Source organism: Colius striatus, chromosome 1, assembly GCF_028858725.1.
Source record: "Colius striatus isolate bColStr4 chromosome 1, bColStr4.1.hap1, whole genome shotgun sequence".
NCBI classification, from domain to species: domain Eukaryota; kingdom Metazoa; phylum Chordata; class Aves; order Coliiformes; family Coliidae; genus Colius; species Colius striatus.
Window position 1 is genome coordinate 70110102 of NC_084759.1, and position 17003 is coordinate 70127104.

At 38.4% G+C, this 17003-nt stretch overlaps 1 protein-coding gene across 2 annotated transcripts; it reads left to right on the forward strand.

The window, feature by feature from the left end:
- The first annotated feature begins 8 nt into the window (after positions 1-8).
- LOC104552394 (granulocyte-macrophage colony-stimulating factor receptor subunit alpha) lies at positions 9-15331 on the forward strand. 2 transcript variants are annotated; one of them, XM_061988523.1, is made up of 9 exons: positions 9-128; positions 6061-6190; positions 6283-6458; positions 7751-7890; positions 11235-11273; positions 12263-12392; positions 12785-12878; positions 13763-13844; positions 14988-15331. In XM_061988523.1, exons 2-9 carry the CDS (start codon positions 6063-6065, stop codon positions 15060-15062), a joined length of 864 nt encoding a protein of 287 aa, XP_061844507.1. In that variant the 5' UTR covers positions 9-128; positions 6061-6062; the 3' UTR covers positions 15063-15331. The 2 variants fall into 2 exon arrangements, with proteins under 2 accessions (XP_061844507.1, XP_061844508.1); XM_061988524.1 differs by lacking the exon at positions 13763-13844 and having other exon boundaries at positions 14988-15073.
- Positions 15332-17003: the final 1672 nt, after the last annotated feature.

Below are 17003 nucleotides of genomic sequence, written 5' to 3' on the forward strand. Positions count from 1 at the left end.
ACAAGCAGCAAGGAAGACAGACCTATTTATAGCTATGTAACCATTTAAAATGCAACTATTTCCATCTTCTCTGAGCCCGAGGACTATGAGGGAAAGATAAATGAGATAAGGACATTTTGAAATAGAAGGTAGGTTCATCTTTGTTTTTCTGACTATTTTGTTTGCTGAGATATTCACTGAGATGCTGGGAAGTCCAGGGTTGGAGGGGTGATGCCTCGGGCAAAATCTCAAAACCCGTCAGAGGAATATATGGAGCAAAGCTGAATTAAGTGTTTTGCAAATAAAGTACCTACTGCCTGCTAAGAAAGGCCCTAGCCACAGTTTTGGTTTTCTTACTGTTTTGGTACTTAATTTGTAGAAGTTAGACACTGCTCTCAGATTCACTTTCAAGCATATACTCAAAAAAATCCTTGAAAGTACATGAATTAACACCCTCACTAAATTTACTTTGATCACTATTGAGTAACTTGAGATGATTGATATTACTGTGAGGTATTTTGATATTTTCTGTTTGCAGCTGTTTAGCCAGATGCTTGATATCTATTCATACCAACCTTTGTGTATTGTAGATACATACATAACCTTCAGACCTTAAGACAACAGTCACCAAATATATGTATGTAACAGCTATGCAGTGCTCAGTGGGATCACGAGATTTGTGAATCATCACACCAATCATTTTGTTATATAAAAGTATAACTTCTTTAACTTTGTTACTGGTTATTTGAACATTTCTCTGACTTCTTGAGAAGCCTATCTAATCTTTTTTCCTATCAGAACTGATTGATGGTCAGATGGTGTATAATCAGGCAAATGTGCAGATCAGACTACACGTGTTTAGGAGTGATTCACACAAATGTCTTTCAGATTGAGCAAGTTTCACTGTCTTTGTCTCCAAAGAGAAAGAGATGGTTGCTCCTCTTGCATTCATCTTCATGACCCAATGGATGTTGCTAGTCACTCAATTGTGTGTTAGCTGGCACTGCATAGACTGTGAGTAGAATGCTTCAAGGGGGCAGTCCTTCAGGGTCGAGTATAATGTGTTTCTCATTACAGGTAGTTAGGCTTAAATTGCTGCCTTAGATGTGCTAGGTAGCAAACTCGGCACCCAAAAATATGGGAATCGGTCCTGTACCTTACTGATCCTATTATGTGACACTAGCAGCAGAGATGCCAGACTCAGCTATTTGAAATTTGATGCTTAATCTGTGGAAAATGGAACTGATACAGATGAGCAGCACACATTTCACTGAGATCTGGTGTTCAGTGACTGCAGGAGTTTTACAGAGATTATAACGGTAAATTTGCTATGTAAAGTTTTAACAGGAATAAATCATTTGTTTCTTTCATATCCTTAAGCAACTGGAAAAAGTGTCCCTGGTAGGAACAAGATAGTCTATGTTTTAGCAGATTTTTCTAGTTTTTGTAGAGACCCGTCTTTGGACTGAGGCGTATCTGCCCCTTCTGGGTGTTCTTGTGAAACTATTGCCTTCAGAGGACTCTTGTGGAATCAGGGCCTTGATGACACTGAAGTGTAAGATCATCTCTTTTTCTGGCTTCAGAGGAGCTTTGGTGAGAAGCATCTCATGCTGTGTAGATGAGAATTTTTAAGTCCAAAGAACAGACTGAATTAGATATACAGGTTCATAATGACTTATCTAAAAGCAAGGCATAAGCATTTAGGGACATTGGAGATACAATAATGGGCTTACTCAGGGCTGATTGGTTGTTGTGTCAAAGGACAAAGTACTTTGGCAGAAGATAAACCCCCTTGTATTCCGGTTTACCCTCAGATGTCAGAGGGGCTAGAGATGGCCAGGTTTAGATTGTGAGTTATATCTAATTTGATACTGCTAGTCCAGTCACATTCAACCTCTAAGAACCATCACAGTTATGGATGCACTAATAACATACCACAGATTCAGCTTGATGTAAGATTATCTCGCTTTGCTTTTGAAGGGTAAGAAAAGTTCAGACAGCATGCTAAGTGAGAGGTGGCAACACCTCATATGTGGATAGCTTTTGGGATGGAGGTGTGTTTTGTTATTACAATGGGATTGTAATGAGCAAAGATCACTCAATGGATGGCATTTTGTCAAAATGACAGATCGTTGGCCTAGGGTATCAAGTATGCAGTTTATCAGTTCTGTAATACCGTGCAGTACCGTTCATGCAACATCTCACAGAACCTGGCCATGGAGTCTCCACTCTGTCCCAGTCTCCGCGCTGGTTGCTCAGGGCACCATGGATTCCTTTCATGACAGCTGTGCTTCTCCCTGCAATCCTTTGTGATGTTGTACCTTTCCTTAAAGTGTGAACAATACTATACTTTAAATATAAGTTTAATATCTAAATTTTTTCTAGAAATTATTCCACACTGGTGTAATACAGAAGTCTATGAAGACATGATATTTCTGGAGTGGCTCTTGAAGGCCAAGCAAGTTCAGACAGTCATAGAACAGTTCAGGTTGGAAGGGAACTTCTAAAGATCGTGTAGTTAAATCCCCTCTGCCATGAGCAAGGACATCTTTCACTAGATCAGGTTCCTCAAAGACTCATCCAACCTCATCTTCAACACTTCCAGTGAAGGGGCATCCACAACTTCTCTGAGCAATCTATTCTAGTGTTCTACCACCTTCATCACAGAAAATTTCTTCCTTATGTCCAAACTAAATCTACCCTATTTCAGCTTTAAAACATTGTCCTTTGTCCTGTTACTACAGGCCCTGGTAAGAAGTCTTTCTCCATCTTTCCTATAAGCCCCCTATAAGCATTGAAAGACTACAGTAAAATCTCCCCAGAGCCTGATCTTCTCCAGGCTGAAAAACCCCAACTCTCTCATCCTTTATTGATAAGACAGGTGTTCCATCCCTCTGATGGTTCTTGTGGCCCTCCTCTGGACCTGCTCTGACAGCTCTATGCTTTTCTTATGCTGGGCACCCCAGAGATGGACTCAATTCTCCATGTGGGTTCTAACAAGAGCACAGTATAAGGGAAGAATCACCTCCCTCAACCTGCTGACCACTCTTCTTTTGATGTAGACCAAGATGTGATTAGCTTTCTGTGCTGCAAGCACACATTGCTGGCTCATGTTCAATTTTTCAGCCACCAATATCCTTCTCTGCAGGGCTGATCTCAATCCATCTACCAGTCTGTACTGATACTGGGAATTGCACTGGTCCATGTGCAGAATCCTGCATTTGGCCTTATTGAACTTCATGAGGTTCACATTGTCCCATTCCTCAAGCCTGTCAAGGTCTCTCTGGATGGCATCCCTTCCATCTACTGCATCAGCTGTCCCACTCATCTTGGAGTAACCTGTATACCTGTTGAATGTGCACTCAGTCCCACTCTCCATGTCATTAATGAAGATATTATGTCATATTTGTTCCAGCACAGACCCTTGAGGGACACTATTCACTACTGGTTCCAACTGAACATTTAACCATTGACTACTATAAGACCTTGCATGTGCTCATCCAGCTAAATCTTTATCATCTAACACTCCCTCTGTCAAATCCATACTTCCTCATTTTAGAGGCAACAATGTTGTGGGGGACAGTGCCAAAAGTTTTACAGAAATCCAGGTAGATGACATGTTTCTCTTCCCTTATTGACTGATGCAGTCACTTAATTGTAGAGGAGTACTGGATTACTCAGGCACAATTTGCCTTTGATGACTCTATGTTAGTTGTCTGTAATCACCTCTCTGCCTTCTGTATGCTCCTAGGAAGATCTGTTGCATAACTTTACCAGGCATGGAGGTCAGACTGACTGGTCGGTAGTTCTCAGGTTTCTCCTATGACTCATTTCAAAAATGAGTGTAGTATTAACTTTTCTCCAGTCACCAGCACTTTGCCTGACTGTCATGACTTTATCATATTGAAATATGATGTAGTGCCTTGGCAGCTACATCAGCCAGTTCTCTGGACACGGGAATACATCTTGTTGGGTCCTATGGATTTATGTATTCTGAGATTCAAGTGGTCTCAAACCTGATCCTCTCTTATGATAGGAGAGACTTTGTTCCCCAAGTCTCTGCTTTGAGATTCAGGGATTAGAGAGATGTGGGAAGAATGATTGCTAGTGAACTCCAAAGCAAGATTTATTTAATCTTTCTTTTCTGACCAATGTACCTGTAGAAGCCCTTACTATTATTTTTCACATTCCTTGCCAAATTCATTTCCAGATCAGGTACAAACTTTGGCTTCAAATCAGATACAAACTTTTTGTAGCAGACAGAAGATCTAGTACATAGATCTTGTGTAAATGGATAACTTGAGAAGTGTCGTGATTTCTGAAGAGGCAACTTCTGCTTCTGATTTAGCCTATTTTCAGTGCTTGCATAGAGAAGACAGCAAACTAAGCATTTCCTATACTAAGCTACTATGTTTGTTAAGCAAAATGGTTTTCTCTTTAAATGACCTCTACAAGCTGAACAAATACTTCAAAGTAAGTCATCAAGTTTTCTTCTTAGAATTATTCTTTTCACCATTTGTGTATTCATCCTTGCCTTAGCTAAGTTCTTTTCCTCTAAACCTCAAAGCTGTCTCTATCCATTTGGCCAATATTTCTTTTGCATTTGATTGGGTAGGTCAGCTGCAAAATACAATTGTTTCAGGAACTGAAACTGTTACAGGAAGGTGTTGGTTTTGACAGACTGTTTTGTATGAATAGAGAGAGAGTATTTCATGCTAAGCTAGGAAACAAGATACACAACACATCTGTGGGAAACATTGTTTCTACAGGCAGTTTCTAGAAAATTCTGACATCTGAGGAATCCTCTGATGCTCCCTGGAGTTCTATCACCTGTATCTGTAACCACAGACTTTAGTAGATCCATGTCACTCTTATTTCAACTGTTTAAGCATAGAAATTATAGTCCTCTAAGCTCCAATAGATGTTACTAGAGAGTTACAGCCCCTGATTGAAGGCAATATATCTCATTCATCTTATATGCCACTGCCTGTGCCTTTTTTCACCACTGCATAGATGAGGCATCTATATGACACATCCACATTAGGGGCTAGATTTTAGAAAGCTAATATTAGGGGAGATGAACCTCAAGCCAGGTCCTTTCCCAGGCAGTCATTTGTGAAGTATGTCACTTTTTATTTCAAAAGAGCATTGATTCTCTTGAACAACATCTCTTGATCTTCTTGATGAGTGTTGCCATCTGTTGATTCTTATAAAAGCACATATGCTCTGTTTTGGGGTGATTCAACTGATTTGTTTGACCAATTTGGTTCAACTGATTTGATTATGGGCAAAAGAAGAGGAGAAACTGCTATTTCTAACACGGAAGGAAAGGAAGTGATGAACTATTCACCTTGCACTGGTAAATGTTTATTGCTCAAAACTTCTGGTAAGTGAGTTCTCAAGCCTGGAAGAACATTGGTACCCACATCACTATTGTAGTAGCCCCACTGCTACAAGTCAAGCACAAGCTTAAGTGCTTTCTACAGGTAGTAGCACTGTATAAAAAACTGATTAAAAACTAAAGAGTAAATCTCCTACATGATTTTTTTTGGGTAGAGACTATGAAGTGCATGTTCAGAAATATAGCACTCCCTCTGCACATGTTTTTCTGTCATTAAAGTGAACATGAGTGGCACATACTCAAGCATATACAAGTATATTCTTTAAGGTAATATGCTAAACTTTAGGGAAGCATTTGTCTAATTCCAGTGGCCTGAAGGTAAAAGAGAAACTGAAACATTTCCTTCCTTAGTTCATTTATTTCCTCTAGATTGAACACGTTCTTGTTCACAGCCTTATGACAACGTTTCAGTGAAAAGGAGTTTTCTGCAACTAGCTCAGCAATTTTTTAATCCTCAGTTGCCACCTTGTTTTGTGCCATCTTTTTCAAATTCTTTCTTGTATCTGTCACTGCAAATATCTTCCAGTGTTATTGCATAAAAATGAAACAAGTCATGCTTAACCCAAGCAATAATCAGCTGGAGCTGCAGATGTCTAACATGTGCTAAGCATGTGCTGAGATCCTGCAGCTTGGAGCAGTCACATGATTTCTCCTCATCATGGATATTCCCGTGTTTGCAGGCATGGATGGGTCAGCCATTGAAAACTTCTCCTGTGTGATTTATACCATTTCCCTCATGAACTGCACTTGGCAGGCAGGCAAGGATGCTCCAGGAGACACACAATATTTTCTCTACTGGCAGAGCTCAAGGTAAGCATGTCTGCTTGAGTCTAAGCAAGCCTGAATTCTGATTCGACACATCACACTGCCCACGTTTAACTAAAATACTTTGCTATTTACAGATATGACAAGGCAATGGAATGTGAGCTTTACATTAAAGATGAAAATGGCAGAAACACGGGATGTAGGTTCCAAAATGTGACAATAATGACTGAAAAAGCTTATTTCCTGGTGAATGGGTCTAGCAAAGTCTCTCTAATCCAGTTCTATGATGAATACATTCAACTGTATAAAATTGGTAAGTAAATAATTTCTTTCTGCTTTACTTTCATTCTTGCATAAAAGTAGTAGTTTGTCCCTGAGAAGGAGCCAAGTGTGCTTTCTTTCCCAGAGTCAAAACAGACTCTGATCTTTTCAAGAAAGTCTATTGCCCAAGCAAAAGAGCAATAAGGGAAATTAAGCAAGAAAAGTCCATAGCTGCAACATGCCTCAGATTCTTTAGCAATGTATCCTTGCTGCTTTTAGGATTTTCTCCAACAACATCCATGAAACTCAAGAGATTCTACTTCCCCCTGCTGTGTTTTTAGATATTGCCAAAAAGAAGTTTATCTAAGGACTGATTTATTTTGTCATTGACAGTGGAGATGACATAAACTGAGACCATGCCCTTGATAAAAGAAATTGATACGTATATAAAACACAGGTTTTCATATACTCTTTCACATGTGGTGCTCTCACTTTGAAGTATCCTGTGCAATTGGGGAAAAGCCTTTTTGGCAAAGTCACAATCATTTTGGTATTGTCTCCAATAAATGGGAAAGCAGGTCTTTATTCTATGAGGAGACAAAATTGAGTTGTAATATTACTCACGGTATATGAAGAAAGACTGTTCTTTGATCAAATAGTCCATTACAGATAGGCCAAGACTACCTGTAAAGATAGATGTAAAGCAGTAGTCTAGCTGAAATTTAGCTTTCCTCTAGTAACCTTTTATCCCCCTTTCTGTTATGAGTGACTGTCTTTTGCTGTTACAATAATCAAATCCTTGGTGATGACCAAAATAGAAAGGTCTTTATATTTTTGCTCACATATAGAGGAAATATGTGAAGAAGTTGGCTAGATTCTTAAAAGTGAAGTTTCTTTCTTAAATTTGCATGGTTAATGTTTTTGAAGAGGGGGTAAAGTACATAGCTCACAACACCAAGCAAATAGCACCTATATGTTAGAGAGCATCATGTCAGGAGACTTGAAAGAAAAGACCTTTGGATTTCTTACAGTAGGGTTAGGATAAACTTGTCCTTTTGCAGTAAAAAATATCCTTGTAAAAAGAATCTAGAACTCCATTAATCTAGAATATTAAATGGAAGAGGCTTGTCTCTTTATAAGCTTAGTCCCTATTTTTTCTGATCCCAGGCACAGGATTTAGAGAACTTTGATCTTTCAATGATTTCTAACAAAGTTCCTAAGAAATACAGATACAAATGAGTATCTTTCTTGACAGAGAAGATACTTGCAATTTCACTTTTTTTATCAAAACAAAAAGAGCTCAGGTGATTTTAATTATTGGAATTCTTGGTTATATCATTTCAGAAAAGCTCATGCCTCCGTCAAATATCACTGTCAACTGTGATGAAATTAAAAATGGTTGCATAATTCAATGGCAACGGCCCCAAACAAGTCATTCTAACAAAGACAAGTGTTTTAAATATGAACTAGACATTAGGTATAAGGTAAGAGGAATTTCTTCACCTGCATTTAGCATTAATAGATAGATATGTTTGCATTTATTAATACACATGAGTGAAAAGAAAATCAATCTCTCTACATATGGTGTAACCTTCTCCATACATAGTACCATATTGCTTTGTGATTGTGCCCTTCAACAACCCTGTTATACCACACTGATTCATTTTGTTTTACCCTTATTCCCCTGGGTGAGACATTGCTGGAAAAACACTGAGTGACTGTCACTGTGTGAGACTAAGAGGACAAGCATGGTTGATCAAGATTTGAACATATCACAACTTTGGCTATGACAAAAGTCAGAAAAAGCATTTCTTTTGCTAAGACCTATTGGAGCTGTCTGAGTTAGAGTACTTCCAGCGATGACAGCATGTCTGTGAAAGGACAGAGCTGGATTGTAAATACCGAATAGAGAAAGCAGCATCCACTTAACAAGTATGAGTTAATGGTGATGAACAAAATTTATCTCTATAAGAAATGTAAATAACATATAATTATAATATACAAGCAACATATCTTTACTGGTCCGTAAGACGTTGTATAATGTTAAAAAAAAAGTTTAAAAAAAAAGTGAAAGAAAAAAGGTGATGTCAATATGCAGAAGGAATTATTTAAGCTACTGAAAGTCAAATTCAGACATTAACTTTACAAGTGTTCCTACAGCAACAGGGAAGGAGTGAGATTGCTGTGTTCGGCTGCAAGATTAGACAGAAACTAAACTGGCAGAATTGCGTCAAATGACCACAGGGTGGCAGAGAGTGACTTTGTAGTCAAAACCTGCCTGTATTACAACCAGATTCGGCCACTTAGTGGCTGATTGAAAGCATTCCCTAGATTTCCGATATTTAGAACTACTTCTAGACTCGCAGTCTGGATAGGGAATGTTAGTAGTTATGTCAAGGTCCAGCAGATACTGCATTGCAAAATCTTTTGCTTTATCAATACCAGGTATAAACTTGTATAGCTTTACTAATAGGCTATGATCAACCCATATTGTATTACAATCAGCCTGTAAACTTAATTTTCACAATAGGAAATCACTTGCACTGGAAGCAAACAAAGAAAGGCTAGTACCTTGTGCAACATAATTTCAATCATATTTTTTTAATGTCTGACATTGATAAACTGAATTTGCTGAGGCTCTTGCTTTCCTCTTCAGGAATGTTTTAAATCAAGGCTTTCTAGTTTGGGCTATCTGGGAAATCTGAATTTTACTTAATAATGAAAACTGACCTAAAAAGGCACCAAGTACCTCAGCCTTTCTCACATCTCTTGTTACTGGATCCCCCAAGCCAGTGAGCAACAGACCTGCACTTTCCTTAACCTCCCTTTTGTTGACAGTGCAGCCACAAAAGTTTTTCTTGTGTTCATCTCCCTCACTAGCCTAAATTCCAGCTGGGTTTTTGCTTTCCTACCTCCATTCTTGCATGTGTAGATGATGTCTTTGTATTCTTCCCAAATCCCTTCTTCTATGTTTTGAAACAAATGATATCTCTCTCATGTCTCTGAGCTCAGATTCAAGCTTCATGTCCTACTATGCTCACCTGGCACACGACAGATTTTCTGCACACCAGAATGAAACATTCTTGTGCTCCACGGGGGCTGTCCTTGTAGGTCAACCAGCAACTTTGCCTTCTAGGGCAGTTTTCCTTGAGTACCAAGGCCAGTGGCTCTGAGGCTTTCTCAAGATGCCTGAAAGGGGTCCTGTCTGCTTCCTTTTCTTGGTTGGGACATCTGGACAAACACCTACTACATTGACACCTGTATTGCTTTGTCCTCTAGTGCCTGCTCACAAGTTCTCTTACTGCTTCATCATTTGTTGCAAGAACAGAAGTCTGTATACTTGAGACACTCCTTCACATAAAGCACAAGAACCAGGTTAACAAGCCTGTTTGCAGGGATACTCTCACCCTACTTGTTGAGATGCATCCCATGCCTGCTCAGTAGCCCCCTTTTCTCAAAAACAAGTTCACAGAAGTCAAAACCAAAGCCCTGCCTGTGACACCAACTACACAGACTATGTTGACCTGCTGTATGAATGCAATTCTGCTCAAGCCTTTCCCTGGGCTTCCTGTCCTTCATCATCTCCCCAGTACTCTGCAATCACCCTTGAAACCATCCAGGTTACCCCTAGCCTTATCATTGGTGCTCACACAGAAGAGCAAAAAAGGTTCATAGTCCAGTGGCCATATGAGTCTGTCGGTCTTTCTGCAGCATCTTGGATGCTGACCCACGGCAAGCAACAGATCTCCATCAGGTCCGGTCAGTGGATTGGTGCCACCATTCCCTGCAGGAAGGAGCCTCTTTAAGTCACACACATTTTCTTCTTCATTTTTTCAAATGCGGTGCCCTTCAATACATCTTCCAAAATTTGGAAAAGACCACCTGTCCTTGTAGAACTCCGCTTCCCAATTTCTTCTGTGATCTCACTGTTTTCATTTCTCATATATTATTTTAGTATAAACACATAAAAAAAGAAAAAGGGGATGGGACTATACTGTTGCAGTTTCTCCTAGATTGATTCTTGTGCTTAAGCTGGCTTTTTTACTGATTCTAGAAGCTGTCCTGTACAGCAGCATGAGTTGCAAATTCACATTCAGGCACCACATGAACATGCATCCAGTTATTTGGTAAAACAAGTTTGGATTAATTTTGTTTTGTTTTCAAATGGAGTAATAGAGAATGCAAAATAATTTTTAAAATACATAACTCAGTCTAATGGAGATGATAAAGTCTGCAATCATTTGCTTTGTGTGGCTGCTACATTACACAGTATTCACTACAGTTTTTCAGAAGAGATGAGTGAATTTTCTTCTATCTATCAAAAAATGTGGTTGGAATGCAACCTAAAATACCTGTCAATCTATATCGATCCTAAATGTTTTGACCTGAGGGAAAAGGAAACAATATTTACATGGTATTTGCAATTAAATATAGTGACGTTTATTGTAAAATACAACCCCTAGATGTAAACTAAAAAGTGTATTGCATCTTTTTTTCCTGGTGTGTGTGAGAATAAAGTTACAGTTTTCATTCAGGTCTGGGTTGCTTGTCTTTCAGTTTAATCACTAATCTGTAATAAAATTTATTTCTCAACTCCTGTGATAAGGAAAACAAATACTTATCCATAGAAGAATTAGTTACTACACAAACTTCTCGTAGATGAATTATATATTAGATACTAAATGGTGAAAAGATTACTAGTTTTTCTGAACTGTCAACTAGATAAGAAAGCATAATACAGAAAAAGGGGACAGTAGAAAAAAATACATATTACCTAAATACAAAGCAAGCAATTGTAAAAATAAAGATTTTTTTCCTCAATTTACAGGATAACCCGGAGGGAAAAATTATATATACTTCTATACAAGTAAGTCTATATGTTCTATTAATCAGCAATGGTTTTTAGTTTTGTAGTATTTGTGAAAAGCAAGTAGTATGCAAATGCCTTTAAATCAGTATGTATTCAACGTTCTATGCTTTATGGGATCCTTATTTATAAAATTCATTAATGTGTCAGACTTCTAAATCATCATGACTTGTGTCATTTATTATACATCCAAGGACAGAACATTATTACAACTCTGAAAGTATTTTGAGAAACCTTCCAGTTTACATTGTATTGTCCACTATCCCCTCCAAATATTTTTAACAGATTTTGAAGTTCCACATCAGTGAGAGCAGAGAAAAGAGACAGAGAGGAAACACCTTCTAGGAATTTTGTTTATGAAACACAAATATCACAAAAGCCCTTTGTGGTGGGGGCTGTCCTCCTTCAAATCAGTCCAGCTTACATGTCTCAGTTCCACCCTGAAAGCCTTCAAGAGCAAGCATGTTTCAGTAAATTCAAACAACTGTATTACAGTCTTCTACTTTTTCAATTGGTTTGTCCAGAAAGTTATTAATTTCCTGAAAAGTCATAATGCAAAGTCTGAGGAAGGCGAAGTACACAAAACCAGTTTATTCCTACAATCACTCGATTCTAGTAATATTGAAATGAGACGGTTTAGGATATTTTTCTGCTTCTGTCTATGTGCTGAGGGAAATTCACAACAAATCAGATTATATCATAAGAAATTACAGGATATAGTGTAAAATATAAAGAGCTTCTAAACTCAAGAAGTTTACTGAGTGACGGGTTATTTCTGAGATAAATAACTGCAATATATTTTATTATATATAATAATTGAGATATTATATACGTAGTAAACATCAATACATTTATTTTTTTTGCTCTGAAACAGCAGTCTACTTTAACAAGCATAGCCTTGTAAAAGTCTCACTGGTAAACGAACCTGCATATTGTCAATCACTGGACATGCAGCAGAGAAAAACAACTCAGTTTTGCTTTGTTACTAGGATGGGGAAAATAGTCAGATATTTCCAAGACCCAATACCAGAAGGACGTACCTCTTGAAAATGAGAGCAGCTGGCAGTGCCTGCTTTGTGAGCCCATTCTGGGGAGAGTGGAGTGCACCTGTTAAGTTTGGTAAGAACAAATCCATGCCTTGGGCTACTCTCCCTCTTGTGATGTCCTGTCTACATTACACACTGTTGCACACCTATAAGTACAGTAACGTGTAAGGGACTGGCAAACATTTTGTTTCACTCCACACCAGAGAGAAGAAAAGGAAGAATAAATCTCTAAACACTCTAACACTGGAAATAAAAGTTACACATTTGCAGCTGAAGTGTGCACCTGCTTACACACTTGATGTTTAGCCCAGAAGACATTACTGCTAAGGTGGTAAAGAGTTGATTTTTAAACCAAGTGAAACAAGATTGACATTCACCAGGTAGTCACCAGAGTAGATATTTGACACAGCTGGGCATCTATTTCTCTGTATTAACAATAACACTTTATGATTGTTTATCCTTCAGGAAATGAAGTTATTTCTTCTTCAGTATGGATTTTACCTCTGGTAGGAGTCGCGACCCTCTCAGTGGCAATTGTCACAGTTTTGTCCTGCAAAAGGTGAGCTTAAATTATGTTGGGATTTTTTGGTTGATTTTTTTTTTTGGGGGGGGGGGAGGGGGGCGGGGGGAGGTGGAACATCTACAGTTCTTAAACAAATAAAGTAGGGTGTGTCTGTAGTATGGAAAGAAAAATTTCACTCGCACTGTAGTAGAAACCAATCCAAGTGAGTGATGCTGAGCCAACAGTGGTGCCCAAAGTTCCTCCCCAGAATGCCCACGCAGCTTTTTCAAGGGCCTCTTCTGTCAACATGGCAAGAAGACCAATTATATGCAATTCCTTATATTAACAGTACACCTACTCTGAATATTTGCAACTTGGACTATCTAAAAAATAGGTTTTCTGATTGCTTGAACTGCTGAATTTATTGCAAACACACAGTTTATTTGCACTTACCAGTAAAAATTTTGCAGTGTTCACTAAAATTGTCCTAGCAAACTGAATGCATCTGAAAGCACATAAACTAAGCAGCTTGCTTCTTGAAATTAACCATGTAAGTGAAACAGAAAGCAAAAATAAATTCTGCCATGTTATGTCCTTTGTATAGAAGTGTACAGTAATTCAGAGAAGATATTGTTCTTCCAACTTGTTAAAAATGTTATGCCCACTTTTCATTGGTTGTATTGACTCAAGGAGTTGGACAAATTCCTTTTCCTTGCAAAGTAGAAAATAACTGCTAGTGGATCTTTAACCAAAAGTTAAACTATTCCCATTCAAATTCTTAATGTTCTCTTGATATGTGTTCATTTGATGCTGAGATGATGTATATTTTTGATTGCTCTTCTATTCTGGAAGAGGAAGATAGCTGTTTCAAGAGTGCAATGGTTTTGACACATGACGGTTACTTAATTTTTCTTTTCTATTCCATTGCTTTTGATCTCCAGGACTGGCTGTTGGAAAGTAGCATTTCCAAAAATTCCAGAGCCAAAAAAAGCATTTTGTGGACTGCTTGATACAAATTCAGAGGCATGTTCTCTTTCTATTTTTCTATTAAATGTGTGAAATACATATAAGATGCTACTGCAGGTATTTTTTAAATGATAAGGAATTTATCACAGAGAATAAGTCTTCTCTTTGGAATTACAAGAGAAAATCAGCAGGCAAATTTATTAAGGGAAGTCTAATGTGTTGCTCATCGAGAACTAAGGGGTTTCTCCTGTTCCAGCCCCACAAGTGTAGAGGCTGATATTCCCATCAGTAAATAGAGAGAGAAGCAAGGGCTGTGAGTTCTCCCAGCACAAGGCATGCACAAGCACAATGACACACACAGAGGACATAATGCAGCCAGCCACAAAAACCACAAAAACCACCCTTTACCAGCACCACACCAACACCAACAGCAGTCACATAAATAGTTACAGATATCCCAGTCCTCCTGCTTCTCTCCAGATGAGCAGGGGTGAAGTTTGTCAGTGAGACAAGCATACACTCTCTTCATTCAAGAAAAATATAAGTTTACATGTTCCTCACATCTAATCTCCAGACCCTAGGTTTCCCCCACCAGGTCACCAGCTCTCACCTTGAGTCTTTCCAGGTGCAGATCTCTCCCACTCACCCATTGGTCCAACTTCAATGAAGTTCACTAGCTAGTTACACACACAAGATAGGGAGCAGGGTGACATAGAAAACAGTTCAAAGTAGGATTTTGTAAGGTAACCAGACAGACTGCAAGTGGTCACATAGTGTTTGATGAGACCAGCATACTAACCAGCAGCTTTTCTTGTCCAGCAGCTTGTCATGTTATGCATAGTAATTTCCCATGGTTTATCCAATTAGCTAAACCTCAAAGTGCACTCATCTACTTTCACACCTTAGCAAAGTTAATACTTTTTATTAATTTGTTCGAGATGATTTGTGCTAATCTTCATGGAGAAAAACACACTTCTCCCTGTCCACTGCCAGGCCAGTCAAAAATCATGTGTCAGCTTTACAAAGTTGTTGAAATTTCACTGTGTCCAGCTAGGGAAAGCTTATCAACTCAGAAACAAAGAAGCGAAATATTTCTTTAAAATATGCAACAAAATTTTAAATATTCTCAGAATTGTTCATAAGTAGAGGCTAACCCAATCTCATGTATAAAACTAACAGAAGCTTTTCTTTTCTTTTCAGCTGATGGAGAGCAAAATTCCGTCAATAACATCTGAAAATGAAGAGATAACATTGGTTGCTGACATAGTAAAATAACAAGAAAAACTGAGGAATTCGAAAGTTCATTTCTTTACCTTGGGAAACTGTATATTCCTATGGAAAGTCTCAAATAATATATAAGCTTTTCTAACTTTCTTCCTTTTTTTTTGGCCAAAACAGTGGTGCAGCCAAGAGAGAATGATACTTTACATGTAATTTTTGTTTTTAAATGTCATTGTATTTGCTTTTAAGTTTGGCTGACATTAACTGTCTGGGTAACTTGTCCTTATTGGATATTTTTGATTTGTGAATATGATTGAAAAATTTCAGGCAAGAAGTTTTAGTTACATTTTAATTTGTTTAAGGAAAATTAATGGGTTTGTCTCATATTAAAAATAATTAATTTATTGAGATGAACAGAACGTTTATAAACACAAAAAAAAATTCTCGAGCCTGAATGCCACTGTTCTACTGTCAAGAATGAGCTTATTTGTACTTTAAGTTTCCTTTGATCTCTTAAAGTACTCATGAGCAAGTAGAAAATTAAGAATGTGAGCAAAAACAGGACAATACACTGAATCATAGAATCATAAAATGGTAGGGGTTGGAAGGGTCCTTTAGAGATCATCTAGTCCAACCCCTCTGCAGAAGCAGGTCCATCTAGATCAGGTCACACAGGAATGTGTCCAGACAGGTCTTGAAGACCTCCAGAGAAGGAGACTCCACATCCTCCCTGGGCAGCCTGTGCCAGGGCTCCCTCACCCTCACAATGAAATAGTTTTTTCTTATGTTCGAATAGAACTTTTTGTGTTCCAGCTTCATTCCATGATCCCTTGTCTTGTTGCTAGATGCTATAGAAAAAAAGGGATGCTCCAACCTCCTGACATCCACTATTTAGATATTTGTAAATATTAATGAGATCCCCATTCAGTCTCCTGTTTTCTAGACTAAACAGCCCCAGTTCCCACAGCCTTTCCTCTTAAGGAAGATCTTCCAATCCCCTGATCATCTTGGTGGCCCTGCGCTGGACTCTCTCCAGAAGTTCTCTGCCCCTCTTGAGCTGGGGAGCCCAAAACTGGACACAGGACTCCAGATAGGGCCTGTAATCAATCTCGAAGAACAGAAAAATGTCTAAAATCCTAACTATCCTAGAGCTTAAATACATTCCTTAAAACTTAACAGATCAGCCACCATTAACTTGATATCAACCCAGAATTTACTTCTGTAGATATCTAGCTCTTTATATTCTTACTGCTCACTTGATTTTTGCTATTTTATTTTAGTATTTTCAAATATGGAGTACATGACTCACTTAATCTCTCTGTTCTTTTGTTAAAATAGAGGGCTTCACTACTGAGCTCAATGCTAAGTTTTCAGAGCCATAGGGTTATGACAAGGTGTTGGGAAAACCAGCCAGGCTGTTGTCAGATGCAGTGACTGGTTATGAAACATACTACTCAAGGATCAATGCTGAGGCTCATAGTAATAGTAGTAACTTGGACAATGGTATGAAACATAGCCTTAATGAGACCACAGATTACAACAAATTGAGGACACTGTCTAATATACTGGAGAGCAGGCCTGGTATTCAGAGAGCTCTTGACAAGCTGAATAAATGGGTTCATAGGACCTCCTGAAGCAAATACAAAGTGGAATACCTGGTAAAAACTAACTGGGAGTATCCTACACTACTTACTTACTGTGCCCTTGCGTTTATCCTGACATACAATGCATTTGTAGAGAGCAACAGTATTATCGGCTCTTGGCTAAAAGCAAGCCAGTATTAATAACCAGTCAGTAGAGCCTGGGAGATCAGCAAAGAAGACAAGAGGCAAATACCTTCACCTCCTGAGACGTCTCCTGGTACCCTTGACAGTGGTCAGAAGCATAGTAACAAACTCTGTTTTACTGGTATGATTAGATTTCTGGGCTCCTGTCTTCAGGAATTAAGCATATTTCAGTGAGGAAGTCAGAATTTGATAAGCTGATAGCAGAGCA

What these genes read in the sequence shown, in the direction of transcription:
- LOC104552394 (XM_061988523.1), top strand. Translation starts at nt 6,063, where the DNA reads ATGGATGGGTCAGCCATTGAAAACTTCTCCTGTGTGATTTATACCATT. An exon ending in CTCTACTGGCAGAGCTCAAG is followed by an intron (nt 6,191 to 6,282) that starts GTAAGCATGTCT and finishes TGCTATTTACAG; the next exon opens with ATATGACAAGGCAATGGAAT. An exon ending in ACAGTTTTGTCCTGCAAAAG is followed by an intron (nt 12,879 to 13,762) that starts GTGAGCTTAAAT and finishes TTTGATCTCCAG; the next exon opens with GACTGGCTGTTGGAAAGTAG.